This window comes from Marmota marmota, unplaced genomic scaffold, assembly GCF_001458135.2.
Source record: "Marmota marmota marmota unplaced genomic scaffold, marMar, whole genome shotgun sequence".
Classification (NCBI taxonomy): Eukaryota; Metazoa; Chordata; class Mammalia; order Rodentia; family Sciuridae; genus Marmota; species Marmota marmota.
Window position 1 is genome coordinate 32667402 of NW_026000057.1, and position 16292 is coordinate 32683693.

General features: G+C 34.5%; 1 protein-coding gene across 2 annotated transcripts in view; it reads left to right on the forward strand.

Moving 5' to 3' along the window:
• The window catches only part of Nfkb1 (nuclear factor kappa B subunit 1), a 115019-nt gene that overhangs the window by 17644 nt on the left and 81083 nt on the right, over nucleotides 1-16292 (forward strand). The window contains exons 2-5 of one of the 2 annotated variants that reach the window (XM_015484602.2): nucleotides 4147-4192; nucleotides 8480-8555; nucleotides 12185-12225; nucleotides 16194-16292. In XM_015484602.2, the coding sequence (XP_015340088.1) occupies nucleotides 4154-4192; nucleotides 8480-8555; nucleotides 12185-12225; nucleotides 16194-16292 (255 nt within the window). In that variant the 5' untranslated portion in view covers nucleotides 4147-4153. The remainder of the gene's footprint in view (nucleotides 1-4146; nucleotides 4193-8479; nucleotides 8556-12184; nucleotides 12226-16193) is intronic. The other variant, XM_015484603.2, reaches the window with a different exon arrangement.

A 16292-nucleotide genomic window follows, 5' to 3' on the forward strand; every position in this document is an offset into this window, starting at 1 on the left:
ATTTTAAAGTTAAATTTTTTTCTATTGTATTTCTTATGAAAGAATTCCAGGAGTACTTAGAAATTTTGGGCTCATTCATACTTGATGTTTTATTCACTATATGTCATCATTAAGATGTCAAAAGTTAAACTGATAAACTGAATTCTTTAATTTTGGAAAAAAAAAAGATGTCAAAGTTAAACTTTAAATTCAGGACAAGTTTATTAATTTTATTGTGTTCTTTTTCCTGTTAAGGATATATTTCCAATTATATAATTGAGTTAGAAAATTAAAATATAGCAATATATAACTAAATGAATGTTTTCATGTCATTTTATATATCTGTATTATTGTTTTTAACAGTTGCATAATATTTAACTTATTCATTAACAGTTAGGCAACTGTTAAACAACTTGTTACCAAAGGACATTTAGATTGTTTTTAGTTTATTTGCTGCAGTGACTATCCTTATACTTACTTTTTATTTTGTGTACTTGCTCAGATAATTCCTGAAATTGAAATTACAGAAAGAAAAGTTATTGTTACTTGAATGTTTTACATTATATGCAGTGTGCATGTGCATTACCTTATATCATGCTTTTTCTAACAAATTCCTATGTAAAAAGAGGCTTCAGCAGATTTCTTTTTCTTTATATATTTATTACCTTACAGAAATGGTGAAAAGTCAACTTTATTTCTTATGAGTTTCATCCTTATTGCTATGCAAGATGACATACTAAAATTGAACATAAATGGTGTGTGTTGTGGCTGAATATACTCTTGAATAAAGAGATACTTCATCTAATTCCTACTGTATCTTCTGGATGGCACCTAAAATTCTGTTTTTCAAACTGAAAATTATGAGCCATAGTAAGTCATGAAATAATTTTAATGAATTTGAAAAAATTTAAGTTAATGCACTCAGTCTAGTTTTCTTCAGAGAGAAGCCCCTGAGGTGTTGGGGTGGGCGTCACAGATGTGTAGAAAGTAACCCATTGGGTATTTCATTGAACTCATCACATATTCAGAACTAGGGTAGTTGTAACCTTTTGCTTTTCCTATAGAAAAATAACAGTTCACTGGATATTTTCTTTGTTGCTAGCTAGTTACATTTTCTGTTTCTCTTTTCATGTATGAAAATCTTCCTAAAAAACCTCACTGTTGTGGGGGGCGGAGAGATGCAGAGATTAGACCCATCTTCTCCCCAGACGACTCAGTATCTGCTTTTCTGTTTCAGGGTCCTTCCTCAAAAGCACAGAAGTGAGCAAAAGGAAAGCGAGGGGAAGGTCTGGGGACTAGGGGGGACTGAAGGGGCTTTCCCTGTTTTTTTCAAATCCTTCAGTTCTAAAAGCTTAGTTGGTATTTCAACATTTTAGAAGTAAAACCTGCTTTTACAATTAATGCAAATATTACTTTATGATTCATCCTTTCCAAATGATTCTTGGTTTCTTTTGACATTTTATTTTAAAATTTGAATTAGCATTGACATCACCCTAGGAGTAGCTCTTACCTCTCAGTTCTTGTCAGTGAATTCAGCTAACTTTAAAGGTGGTACAAGTTCAGTTTTTAGCATTCACTCAGGTGTCTCTCAAGTTGCTATAGGGCTTTTAAAACTATTTTTTATAGGTATGCAGTAGTGCATAAATCTTGTAGTGGGATGTTATTGGAGGGAAGACTATTTAATTTGGTGGTTTGTCCACATACCTATAATTTGGAGCTCTTCATTAAGGCTTTCTCTACAATATGTGATCACGATACTTAATCTGTGTCAGTTCTGCTAAAGGAAGTTGAGTTGACTTTTTAAAGTTACAGTGAAGGCTACTTTATGTTAAATCCACACTTAAAGTTACATGAAACCATCGACAGTTTTATTATATACATAAATCAGTGCCATATAGGTAACTGAATGGGTTCTGTTGGTTCAATAAGTCAACCATCTCACCTCTACTTTGGAAGATTCTGGGTCAAGATTATTTGGAAAGAATCAGGACACCACCCCAGATTAATGGAAAGTCTCAAATGAAAATAATATTTTAAAAAACTTTTGTGAAAGTTTGGGCTCCTGGGGTGGTCTAAGTTTAGGGGTTTTCAAAAAGATTATTGTAACTGATATTAGCACGCAATTTCAATATAACATTTTTTTACTGGTATTCTCCATGTAACTGAAATTTATGATTCTTTAATATAGAAATATGATTATCAAAAATATGTATGCAGAGTTTTAATGTAGATATCCACTTAAAAATGCATACAAAAATTCAAGTTTACCAAAGAATATTATGACTTAGAGCATGTATTCTTTGGATAGCCATTTATTAGCTAGCACATATTCCAAGCTCAACAAAGTCCTACCCTTTTCAAAATTCCATTCCATCCAAATCTCTCATTTTTACAAATGAGATAACAGCCACAGTTAGTTAATTAATCAAGGTTACCCACCCAGGCATGAAAGAACCCTTGAATTTTGAATTACTTAATTTCTCTTTACTATATCAAGTCAATTTTCTCTTTTAAACTGTTTACCTTAATAGATATGTATTTAATTGCACCTGTTTGAATATTTGCACTCACTATTTCTTGTAGAAAGCAAATATTTTCCTGCCAATCTGCCTGGACTTCCTGTTCTATAGACCGGGAGCTGTTCTTTTCCCTTTTGTTAGAGTTGGACTCTGCCTTGCACCCCTGAGAATTCTCAGGAAGCTGTCTCTTCCATCAGTCATTCAGTGTTCTAGCAAAAGAGGATTTCTTTGGAAATCAGGTTTCTCTTTTGAGGCTTCTGTGTTTATCGGAGTAGTAGATGAAGTAGTCAGAGGTAAGAGCTAAACTGAGACTTGACAGTACAAGTTTGAACAGAGAAGTTTGTTTCTTTCCCACATCACCACCAGAATGAGCTGCTGGGTTAGTCAAAGGTTCTATCTCATGGTGTCTTTCAGGGACTCAGATTTGGTACCTCCTACTTATCAGCCATCTGCTAGGCTGTTAATCGTTACCTGCATGGTAGAAGCCTCATCTGGGTTTTATCCATTAGGAAAGAGAAGCAAAACATGGAGGGAGTTTCTCAAGGACCTTAAGTCCACAGTAGTTATGACTTTCCACTGGTGAGCATTTTGTCAAATGGCCATCTCTAACCCGGGAAGTATGGGGCAATTCTTGCTGAACTGTCACAGTCCCTCCTCCACCCCTTCTGCTGTGGAACAGGAGAGAGCACTTGTTGGTAGGCAACATTCTCAGCTGCAGTCCCAGGTGCCCTTTCGTGCTTTATAGGCTTTGTGGAAAAAATTGTAAATTTGTCTCAGAAATTAATATTTGCTTTTGAAAACACCTTTTTCATGTCACGTAACTTAAACTTGATCTAAATAAATTTCAACTAAATAACCTATATTTAAAATAATGAAAGGATATCTCTGAATTAAGTAAATCCCTAATGATACGTGATTTTAGGTACTATCTTTATCCGATCATTTTCATGTTATCAGGACTCCCAGCGTCAAACAAGATTGCTAGGGCCTGCAGTGTATTAATACCTGGCTGGAGTTAAATAAGTTAAGATCCATAGCCTTGATAAGAAGGGCTCTTATTTTTGTGTATTTAATTATACTTTTGATATTACAGAGTTTCTATTCCACTTTGACAGTGGCAGGAAAATGGCTTCGACGGGATGCAATAGAAGACAGAGCCTGGCAGACTGTAGCCGTCCTCAGCGGTGCTATGCAAAACTCTGATCAGGCCCTTTGAACTTCTCAACTGGGGTGACTTGCAGAAAATTTGGAGACAGTTCTAGAACATCACAGAGTTCATGAGGGCCAAAAAATAATATACATAAAAGCCAAAACTGTAAATTCTTGAAGTTTAGAGGGTGATACAAAGAAATGGCCTCAAGTATGCATAGTTTTTATAGAGAGGATGTAGACCAATTGTACCAAACTCAGGACACTGTGTGAGCTCAGCAAGAAGTTCCGTATCATACATAAGTGGCAATTCCTTAATTATGCAATCACCCTGCTGTTAGATTTAGATATCAAAGGGGAACTATACCATGTCCTCCTTCTAAAGGTCTTTAAAAGGATTGTGTTTAATCTTAATAGAATTTACAGTTTAGCATATCATGTTGATGGAATTTTTAAGGTTCACCCCAGTGTTACAGTTTTGTTTTGTTTTATTATACAGCTCCAGAATGGCAGGAAACAATCCATATGGGGGAATGCCTGAACAAGTAAGTGTTACCATCTTACTGTTAATTTTTTTTATTTTTTAATTTCATTTAAATGGATTCACTTTTCAAAATGTATACAGGCAAACATAGTAATTCAATATCAATATAACTCTAAAATTAGTAAATATTTCTTTTAAATTTTTTCTTCAGTTTCCCTGTCCTTCCAGGTAAGGTTAGAGAAGACATGTCATACAAAATGAGTCACTTAAACTACTAAGTCTTATTGTATAAATATTGTTGATGTTGTAGTTAAAACAATAGCCCTTAAGTTTCCTAGGGCTACCGGAACTAATTATCACAAATCTGCGACTTGAAACAACAGAAAAGAGTCTCACAGTTTGTGAGGCTAGAGGTTGAAATCGAGGTGTTGGCAGGGTTGGTTCCTTCTGGATACTCTGAGGAGGACTGGTTCTGTGACTCTGATGCTCTCACTCCATGGCATTCCTTGGCTCCCGGATGCATTCCAGCAATCTCTGCCTCTATTGTCACATGCCCCTTCCCCGCTTCGTGTGTCTACTGTGTCTCTGCATCCGAATCTCTCTCTCTCTGTCTTTTTTTTTTTTTAAAGAATATGATGAATTTTATTTAGTGCAAAGACAGTTGAAATTCGAATTAAAAGTGTATCTATTCTGAACTCCCATTTTAAACAAATGTTAGTAGAAATTAGCAGTAACAATGATTCTCTTTTCTTAAAAAGGTATCAGACATTGGATTTAGAGCCCACCCTTATCTAATCTGACTTCATCTTATCTTGTTTATCTGAAAGAATGTTATTTCCAAATAAAGGCACATCCATAAGTTCCAGCAAATAGAAATTAAACATTTTTACATTTAAGTTTAACATAATTCAGTTCATTATAGCCCACTAATATATATATTTAAAATTCCATATATATAAAAAAAATATGTAGTAAAACTCTTCTACTGAGGAGCCAGAGTGGTGTAGTTGAAAAGAACCTTTTGGACTTAGAATTTGAAGATCATTATGTAAGTGTTGACTGCTACTAATCAGTTCTTCTAAGTGAAAAATCACTTGTGAAGCACCCCCATCCTCACTTTTCATTTGAAAAATAGAAAGCCCCACATGCACTGGGGTTTTAAATATTACATGTTTAAATAACATACTTTGGGAGCACAAAACTGTTCTTACTAAATTAGCAGTATGAAGGGATACCAGTGTTCTTTTTTGTTTTTCCCTAACTTTTTACTTTGAAAGATTCCAACAAATCTTTGCTGGTTACTAACACTTTGCTTCTTTCTCTTTCTTCTATTTATTATGCTCCTGAAGCATTTTTATGTACCAGAACTTTGATGTAGTAGAGATACAAAAATAAGTAATATATCTGGGCATGGTGGTACATGCCTGTAGTCCCAGTGACTCAGGAAGCTGAGACAGGAGGATCACAAGTTTGTGGCCAGTCCAGCAACTTAGCCAGACCCTGTCTCAAAATAAAATAAAAAGGTCTGGGATGCAGCTTAGTAATAAGCACCTCTGGGTAAAAATGGCCAATACCAAAACAAACAGAAAACCAAATAAGTGGTACATAGAGTCTAGTCTCAGAAAGCTGCCATTCTAATAAGAGGGATGGAGAAATCGTTTCCATAGGGTAATAAATGCTATAGTAGTAGTGATCTGCACAGAGCTGGACTGAAATGTTGAGACGGATTACTGGATGCTATCTTGGGGATGTACAGTTAGGGAGGACTTTCCAAAGAGGTCTATAAAAGCTGAGATTTAAAAGATGTAATTTTTTAGGATAGACCAGGAGAGAGAACAGCAGGTACCAGGACATGCTGGTCCAATATTCATTATCATTTCTCATTTAAATTGTAATGGCAATCATCTAAAACAATGGATTTCCCAAAATTACTCATGCACAGAATCAGCCAGAAAACAACCAAAAGTGAAAAGTTTTAAGGAATCTTGTGTTGTTCCCTTAAAGTAGACTTAGAGCAGTCATTAATCTTGATGTAATATTCTGATTGATTTAGGAAGAATGAGTAGCTTTCCACATTAGGATGCTCTTTTCCAATTTTGTTGCAAAAATGGCAATATTAGGTAAATCTAGGAACATTTTCTTTGATTGCAGAATGAAAGACATTTGGCTACTCATATTATCAAAACCCTTTGTTTTACCTTTCACTTTTAATATGTGATTTCTAACAATTAAAGGCAAACTCTAACCAGCATGAGGGTTGTTTCTGCTTGGTTTTTAAACCAGGCTTTCCTGTCTCTATACACAGGAAATCTTATCAATAAGAGATGGTCCTTTATGCCACACAAGAGTAAAACCTGCTGAAAACATTCATTTTGAAAGTTTCTTATGTAAGCAATTTAGTGCTCCTTAGCAACAAGGGTGGAGCATATTCTTGTAGTTCCATTTTTGAGGGGAGAGGACCTTGAAGATTTTTTGTTGGCATTTTTGTTTTGTTTTGTTTCTGTTTGCTATTGTTGTTTTCTTGTCTTGAGCTTCGTGGCTTGTGTTTCCTAAGGTTTACATGTCCTTGATGAGATATCCTCTGTGTTTCATTTGTGTGTGCTGGAGTTTGCTCTCTACCCCGATCTGATACTAGAAGCTGCAGCACAACACAGTGTTATCTTTTCGTGCTTTTGCTATCAGTTTAGCCATTTTAGCCACCTCCAGGCCCATAGGAAAGGAAATTTTTTCTTCTAGGTCAGCCTTTCTGCTCTGATACTGGTAAGGTGGGGGCCCCTCTTTGTAGAATGTGTTTTCTTATTCCTGTATTTCCTTTTCAGCAAACAGTGAATAGCATTAATGAGATTTACTCTGAAGCATTGAAGTGGAGCACACTTTTTGTTCCTCAATTGAAAATTTGCAACCCTAACAACTAGACTAAAGTGTTATTTATTTAAATACTGCTTCTCTTACTCTTGATTTGACTAGGTTCTTAAGTACCCAAAAGCCTTCAGTAATTTACCAATAAGAACAGGGTACTCTCTATTAAAGAAAATTATTGATATCCAGCATACTTGCCTACCTGTCATAAAAACTGAAGTACGGTTGGTTTCGATGTTATCCACAAACATTTCAAACAGATGTGCACTAAATGGAAAATAAGTTTCTTTGTTTTGTTTTGTTTTGGGTACCAGGGATTGAACCCAGGGACACTTAACCACTGTGAGTTTAATACCTCATTCCTTATATTTTATTTTGAAACAGGGACGCACTAAGTTACTTAGAACCCCTCTAAGTTGCTGAGGCTGGCTTTGAGCTCATGTCCTCCTGCCTCAGTTTCATGAGCTGTTAGGATTATAGGTATTACAGGCATGAGCCACTGTGCCCGGCTGGAATAATAATTATTACCTTAGAAAATTATCTGCTTCTTGGACTGAAAAATTCTCTTTTTAGTTATCTGATATTGTTCCAGAGCTGCTGTCAATAATTCTTTCAGGCCTTGAAATTGAGTGGCTAGATTAGAGATATATTTGTCATCATTAAAGCAATATTTACATTCTTTAAAAAAATTTTTTTTGTAGTTGTAAATGGACAGAATGCCTTTATTTGTTTATTTTTTTAATGTGGTGCTGAGAATTGAATCCAGTGCCTCACACATGCTAGGCAAGTGCTCTGCCACTGAGCCACAGCCCCAACCCAGGGTTATATTCTTATATTTCTAAGAAAGTACTAGCTCCAAATCATCCAAATAAGTAGTAACTTATCAAGATAGAATTTAATTTCCTCTAAATATACTGTGTGCCTACTGTTTTAATTTTGTGTTGCCGCTATAAGTACTGACCACCCACTTGTGGCTTAGAACAAACACACATTTATCTTTTATAGTCTAGATGTCAGAATTCTAAAGTCAAAGCAGCTTGGAAGGCTGAGGCATGAAAATTGCAAGTCCGAGGCAAACTTCATCAACTTAGTGAGCCTCTGAGCATCTTAGCAAGACCCTGTCTCAAAACATGGTCTGAGGATGTGGCTCACTAGTTAAATGCCCCTGGATTGGAATATTTATTAAGCACCCACTCTGTGATAAGCATATGCTTGACTCTGAAGATGTACTAGTAAGCAAGCCAGAGCCTTGCCTTTGGGATTTCTGGCTAGCTTATCCTTCTCATTCTCTTCATTTTGCAAATTCCACACACATGAGAGTTTAATTAGTCTTATAAGGTTTTCTTTTAAATCTTGATTTTAAATATTTTCAGGCTTTGTTTTTTTCATTGAGTTTTCATTTTTGTAATTTTTAGGTATATCAACATTACTTTCTTAATATAATGTTGGAAAAGTAATGATTACATAATTTGTAATTTTTTCTTTACAGATATTTCATTTGAATCCTTTGCCTCATACTATATTTAATCCAGAATTATTTCCCCCAGAGATGCCACTGCCTACAGGTAAGAAAGCTATCACCTTTGCCTTATTGTTTTACTTTCACTTAAAAAAAAAAAATTCAAGCTTTGCTAATAGTCTTAGAAATTCGGTATATGAATAGAAAGGAAACAGTGATTTATGTTTTAAAAACCCATCTTTCAATACATTTTTCTCAACATATAATTGCACAAAATTGTTTCACCTCACTTATCTATTATATTAGCAACCACAGTTGCTCTGTCTGCTAGGACAATTCAGAGGATTTTCTTTTCTCAATATAAGGATTTCCCTTTTCTCCCAATTTTACTATCTCAGTTCTTTTTTAAATTCCTCTGTTTTGTCCCACACTCATGCAAAGTGGTCTGTACTCCTCAGCTCTGTTCTAAAAACATATATATATATATATATATATATATATATATATATATATATGACAATCTGTTGTATGCCTGCCAGCCAAAGGAAACATCATAAAGATCAACTCAGTAAAAAAAAAATCTTTTTAAAAATCTTTTTTAGCTTTGCATTCTGGCCAATTGGACAAAATTTACAATAATAATCTTCCCTCAGAACATGACTATGTTCGTTATCTGAATTCACAAATTGTTTAATCTCATGTGTAATAAAACATTCAACCTCATCTGGCCTCTTTTTTACTGATTTGTGCATAAGCATGGTTTGAGGGCTCTATTTTGTTTCACCCCTCACATCTGTGGGACTGAACAGATGTTCAGAATCAGTGTGGATGAATTACAGAGATTGTGTACCAGAAAGTTTGGTAATCACTGGCGTGGACAGCAAGTGTTTTGTTTACTGTGGATTTGCTTGTCTCATGGGGAGACATAATCCTGTTTTTATCATTGTCACTTAAAATTACTGTGGTGACTCTGGTACTCGCCATTAATGCTTTAGATCAGAATGTTTCTCTGCATTTGTATCTTTAATATTTCTGGAGTTTATGGGAGGGAACAGTCAATCTGCCACACTTGACCTTCACTAGCAGAAGTTATATTGGTAGAGGCCCTTTTGTCTTTACCCCACAACATACTTTTCAGGCTACAGTATCTGTGGTCTTGTGAAGTGCTGTCCAGTTTGAGTTCTAGGTCAGCTTCTTGTGAACAAATGAATGGCTTAGTAGCATCTGTGTTTCCTGTCAACTTTTTTATTCTGGGGTTCAAAGTATTTTTCTTAGTATTAATATTTTATTGAAAATGTAAGAACTTGATTCTTCCCTCAGGAAATATACACATTTCTATTTAATACCTTGTAAACACCAAACAGCTATCTTGAGGAAGATCTTTCTTTAAGTGTTTTTTTTTTTTCCTTTAGGTTTATAGACATAGAAGTAAGATTATCAAAATACCATCTCAGTGAATATTCTGTTTCAGAGCTTCATGTTGTAGAAATTACTTTGCTGTAATATTGGAAAAGCTCTCAAAATTATCTCTGAAATTTTATTTTCTGATTGGTATTACCATCATCTTTTCTGGATATTTCCTCCTCTTTATTCCAGTCACATAGTTCTGTTTTTATAGTCCAAGATACATGAGATGTTTCATTCAAATTTTAAAGGGGTTAGGGAGGCTCTCTAAATTAATATTAACTTGAATTTTAATATGGATTTTTTTTCAGTCTTCTGGATTTCTAGAAATCTAAAACCATTGGTAAATCTGCTCCTTGTTGAAAACTATGGGATATGGGACAACTGTTAGTTTTGTAACAGTCTACTATAACTTAAATTTCTATGCACAGTGGGATGCCGCTTTCATGGCACAGAAACATGTCCAAAAGAAAGTTGGCCTTAAAACAAATATGTGCATATCGAATCTAATTTTCTAGTTGATTTAACTTTAAATGTGTTCTCTGAAAGAGAAAAATGGAGCCATTTCATTTGGAATTTCACATATTTAAAGAAGATTAAGTCCTTTAGAAAAACTAACACCAAAACTGAAAGTATTTTTAGGAGAGCTAACAAGAAGGGAGAGACTTGAAGTTTAATGTAAATGTGCTTCCAGCTCTATATATTTCCCATGACATCTTATCCAAATATTGCTTTCTTAGAGAGCTCTTTTCTTAAGGTGTTCTTTTAACATTTTACAGGAAATATTTCCATATCTGTTACATTGTCCTACAGGCTGTATATTAGTGGTGTGAAAATATTTTTATTTCTAATCAGTGTTATTTCCTTAGCAAAAATTAAATTCATGCCATTTTTTTAAATTTTAAGATTATTTTCTAAAAGTAGTTTAAAATGTTAAGGGATTAATTTCATACAAACAAAAAGAAAGTAATCTGATACATACCATATTGGCCAGTGACACCCGATTTTTCCTTTCTTATCTATATTTCATTTCAAATTCAGTCATTTTTCAGCTGACTTATAAATTTCTTGAATACTAACAAAATAATTATATCCTTTTCTCTACAGTTCTTTAGTTTTATCCTGATTCAACAAAATGCTGAAAAGACAAAAAATTCTGTTAATTTTTATTTTATTTTAAATTTCAACCAGATTATCTCTTTTTCGCAAATTGATTTATCCAAAATAAGTATTTAAGCTTCTAGCAGTAGAAACAGTGAAGATTCAAATGGACACAGAAGTATTCTTCTAGAATGTTTTTAATACCAAACATCCTTATTTATATTCAAACAAATATGAAATTCCATACGTCACAATTTATTCCAACGCTATGGGTTATGGTACTTTTGACATAAAAACCAGTTATGGTGCTTAGTGACTTTCTCACTTTGAGCAAATTTATATTTATGCTCTCAGAGGTCCTGATTATCATCTGAATTTCAGGAATTTTCAGGTCAGATAGTTGGGCTATGGATTAAGCCTGTAGCTTTTGTTGTGTTTTTATAGTTATTAATTGGTATGCACCTAACTTCAATGAAATTATTTTCAGTGTTTTCTAAATGCTCGTGGTGTTTATTTATAAAGAGTTCATATGATAGCACAATACTAAGAAATTCCATATAAACGTCCAGAGCTACAGATTAATAAGAAAAATTCACAATGTCTTGTAGACAAAATTAAATTATTAGGGGGAAAGGAAGAACAAACTAGTCAGATAATGAAGGCCAGATTCAGGTAAGGGAAAAGTACAGAAACGTAGCGTAAGGAGAAACAGCTGGCCTGGGATCATCTTTTGCGTCTTTCACATGTGTAGATTGCTAGCTCCATCCTTAATTTCACATTGAGCCCATAAGGACTAAAAGTCAGCGTCCAGTGATGTGAAGGAAAAATAACATGTCATAACACCCAGAAAGCGATTGCTGCATGTAATTGATGTTCGTGTTTTTTAAAAATGCTGTGCTGGGAGACAAGATGGCGGAGTTTATTGACTTCCCATGCCTGCCCGTCTGGGCACCCTTAGTTGAGTTGGGCAGTGTGCCATAGTCAATCAGCAAACATTCATTTATTGTGGCTCTCTAGAACTGTAAAACTACTATTAAAATAAGGGTAATATTGGAAATTTAATAGTTCAAATGAGGAAGAGAAATTATGTCCTTGGAATTTAATTACAAAAGTGATTTGAAACCTCAATTTACAAACATAATTTCAGTTTTTGACTTGCTCTACATTTTATACCACATTTGAGAAGCCTCACAGTTTCTTTTGGTTTCTGTTTGTTGTTTTTGTTTTTAGCAGATGGCCCATACCTTCAAATATTAGAGCAACCTAAACAGGTAAGAAGATGAAAGGGATGGGACTTTTTCTGAAATGTTAGAGCCCTACATCTAATATTAAGCATTACATAATAGTAAACAATGGTAAATAAATTTTATGAAGGAAGTAGCTTATCTGGAAGATCAAACCTGCCAAATTATGTAACACTTTGTTCATCCACTTTACATTGCTCTTAGTCATTCTTTAAACAGTCTTGAACCTCAGTGCATAGTTCTGTGGAACTCCAGTTAATTATAGATCCTTATGTAGTCTGCTTTCTCTGGCAGCTTAGTTTATCAGCACTACCAGGAAAGGCATAGGTTATTTCCAATCATTTTCACTGATAAAGAAATACATGCAGTTCACAGCCTTTGAGTTAAATTTATCAATCATGTCCACTCATGAATAGTATTTCTTAACCTTCCTCCGTGCTTTCATAGTTTCGACTTTTTCTCTTATCTGTGGAACATGTAACTTAAGGCCTTAAAGTATCAGGCAGAGGTAAGTATTAGAATGGATTGTTGAATTCCTTTCCCTCTGGTGTTAGCTTTAGACTCAGTCTCTTTGCAGCAAAGAGAGGAACATTTTATCTTATTGGGCTCTTCCTCTGAACATTAGATTTTATAGAGGATAGCTTGAAAATGGAAATGGCCTCAAAACCATGTCTCAGCTGTGTGCATGAATATTTATTGGAAACTGCCTGGCTCCAGTGCTGTGAAATAGGAGGAAAGAGAATCTTTTATATTTGCCCATAGGACATTTCAATTGTTAGGGGATAAAAGTAACAGTATAGTCTCCCACAGAATGACAGTCACTAAATCTCTGAACGGATGTGCTTATCATATCTGTGTGAAACTAAGCATACATATAGCTGTCCTCCTGCAGTTATATTACCCAATATCTTTCCTAAGTGTTTTTTGAGGTAACCCAGGTGAATGAGTGTAGCACTTTTATATTGAGTAACATTTAATAAATGTAAGAACTTAAATGTCAAGAGCTATATAAAGCAACCACTGCATTTGTGGTTTCCAGAATCATGGCATCATATATGTAATAGATTTGGTCAGAATTTAAAGAATATGAATATCTTAATGAAAACCAGACTATCCTTACAAGGTTGAAATTAGATGAAAGGTTTTGTTGTGGGGACAGGAATTCCATGAGAAACTTTGGGGCATTGTTCTAGTTGTTTACAAATGGCACATCCTGACTCCACAGTTTACCAAAAGCATTTTCTTTTGCTTTACCTCCATGTCCAATTCTTGTACCAGTGATTTCTCACATGAATTCACCTGTTCTCTTAAACAACCATTCAGAGGAATTTTATCCCCTGAAATTTTACACAGGAATCCAGCATCCAGAAAAATTCTATTTGTAAAATTTAGTAATCCATGAAACTGTTAAGCCAACTAAAATTTTTCTGCACACCAAAGTATTTTTTAAATACCTATTTTTATAAGGATAGCACTATAATAAATTTTTAACATATAATTCCTTCTTGGGGCGCAATGATCACAAAGAAAAATTGGACATTTATGATTTGTTTGAAGAGTTAATGTCATTCCAGAATTCAAAACAATTCATTATGTGTAACTATATAAAAACTCATGTGAGTAAAGCAATGTGTTTGTTTATCAAAGTGGTATTGTTTTGATATCTGACTACAGTGAAAGTAAGCAGGTTGTGTTTAAGTCAGGCTTTCTGACTGGATGAATGTAGCCCTGCCTTTGAGGTCAGTGACTCATTTTGAGCAAATGGAGTTACTGAGATGAATGGCTGTGGATTGGCAAATCTTTAATCTCAGAAATTTAGAATCACAAATATATCTAGACAATACATTTGAAAACATCTATCTTCCTGAAATAAAAATTATAAATTTCCATCCTCAAGTTACAAATTGCTTTTCGTTGATCTTTAGATGCTCTTTTGCTACTAAGAATAATATCTTTTAAGTGTCTTTAAAATTACAAAGCCTTGACTATTTACTTATAGTCAATTTGATACCTCTGTCAATAAGAAAAAATGTATATGTATATATTTTTTCAACTGCCCCAAGGGAACTTTATGATTAAAGATAATAAATTATTTTTTTATTATTATTTTTTAAAGTTAGAAAATGTTCTTTTTCTTTGGGGCCTTTGTGGTACAGGTTTTCCCCTGCTCTGATGGTGATGAGTCATAGCATAGACTACTAATCTTCAGAATACCCAGTTCTGTTGTGCTTTTATTTGGTGTTAATTATCTAATACAGTTTTAAAAGTGAAGTTGTGTTTGAATTGATTAGCAGTCAAGTAAATATCTATCTTCATGGTTAACCAGTTCTGGAGACTAACTGAAGTACATGCTCTTATTTTCTCATGCTTTTAGAAATCTTATTACGGTTGCTTCCAAAAGATGTAGAGCAGAATTTGTAGTTCATTTTTTAATTTGAATTTTGTGAGAAGTGAAACAGATGAATTGCCCCTAAAAACTCACCTTGAAGGCTCTACCGGTATTCAGGTTTGGGGTCTCCTATGGAACCATATGGAGGAGTTGCTTTAGGTCTTACTTTGATGAGTTGAGTATCCCATGTAGGCCTTGAGGACTTTCCCAGACTAGGGAATTTATTTTGGGCCTTTCTCATCTAAGGACCAATTTTCTTTGGAAATCAGGAAGTCCTCAGAGAATTTAGAGACAGTTGCAGATGCAATTGTAGAGATTTAAGTAAGTGCAAGGCACTGGACCACTTAAAGATTGTAAGACCCTAGTAGGCATAATGAACTGTAGTACAGTCTATGGAGACAAAGATTTTACTTTGGTCCATGAGCTCAAAGTCATTAAAACCTTCATGTTGGCTGCAGATCTGTAATGTGTGAGTACGTAAGGCAGAAACCCTCACCAGCAAATAGTGAGCATGGGAGTTCCTGATGACTAATGATCAACACTTGAGTATGAGGCACCTGCCCCACAATAAAAGTAATGAAAGATGAAGATGTTTCTTAAATTATGGCAGCAAATTGTTCTTTTCATTGAAAGGTGAAATCGAAAAAGAAAAACCCATACAGTTGAGTTATTATGTAGTCATAAACAACTAACACTACCATCAATTGAATTATTCATTTTAAAGCTGAGTGTTTCAGAAAATACAATGAAATATTTCTTAATATTTGCATACTTTTCTTTTTCTCTGTATATGAACATGTGTAAATATAGTTAAGTTACTTTTATAAATTACAAACTGTTACAACTGGAGACATTAAAGATGGTCTAGCACAGTCTTCTCATATGTACAGATGGAAAAACATGGCACTTAGGTATTTATCAGTCCCCAATAATTCACATAGAAAAGGCTTTCAGCTGACACTTTATTGATTAACCACATCTGTAAAATTTCTTGATCAGATAGTATAAGGAACTATCTGGTTTTGGATTCATTCAAGTCAGTTAGTATTCAAGCTTGAGCTCAATTACATGAATAATCATAAAATAAAAGATCTGATCTTCTGAATGGGAGAGAGAAGCCCACCAGATGCAGAGTGTAGCATAAAGTGTGTTCTACAATACTGATGCAATCAATATTTGTGTCATCCTTCACTCCAAACAAAATGTAGTCAGAGCAGATAAAGGAATTCCTTTAAGTAACAATCAAAGAAGCATAACTTACTAAATATGGCAAAGTTCAGAGCTTGGCAGCAGCAATTTGAAATGAATGTCTAATTCAGACAAGCCATAGCACATCACATTCAAAAGCTTGAACTCCAGTACTTCACTGTCCGCATCTGTGCAGCAGGGGAGGAGAACCCAGGTGCCACAGCTCAGTGCACAGGTACCAGTTAATATGGTAGTCATGATAATTTGGGAAAAGTAATTTTCATTTCCCATGTTCTCATTGTTTCATATTTTTTTTAATGTGGTACACATGAACATTAGAAATTTGTGAGTAACTTTGTTTCTCTCATTTTTAGTAAGTATTTCTCAAAACTTATTGGCTGTGTATTCACCTTTGCAGAGAGGATTTCGTTTCCGTTATGTTTGTGAAGGCCCATCCCATGGCGGACTTCCTGGTGCATCTAGTGAGAAGAACAAGAAGTCCTACCCTCAGGTCAAA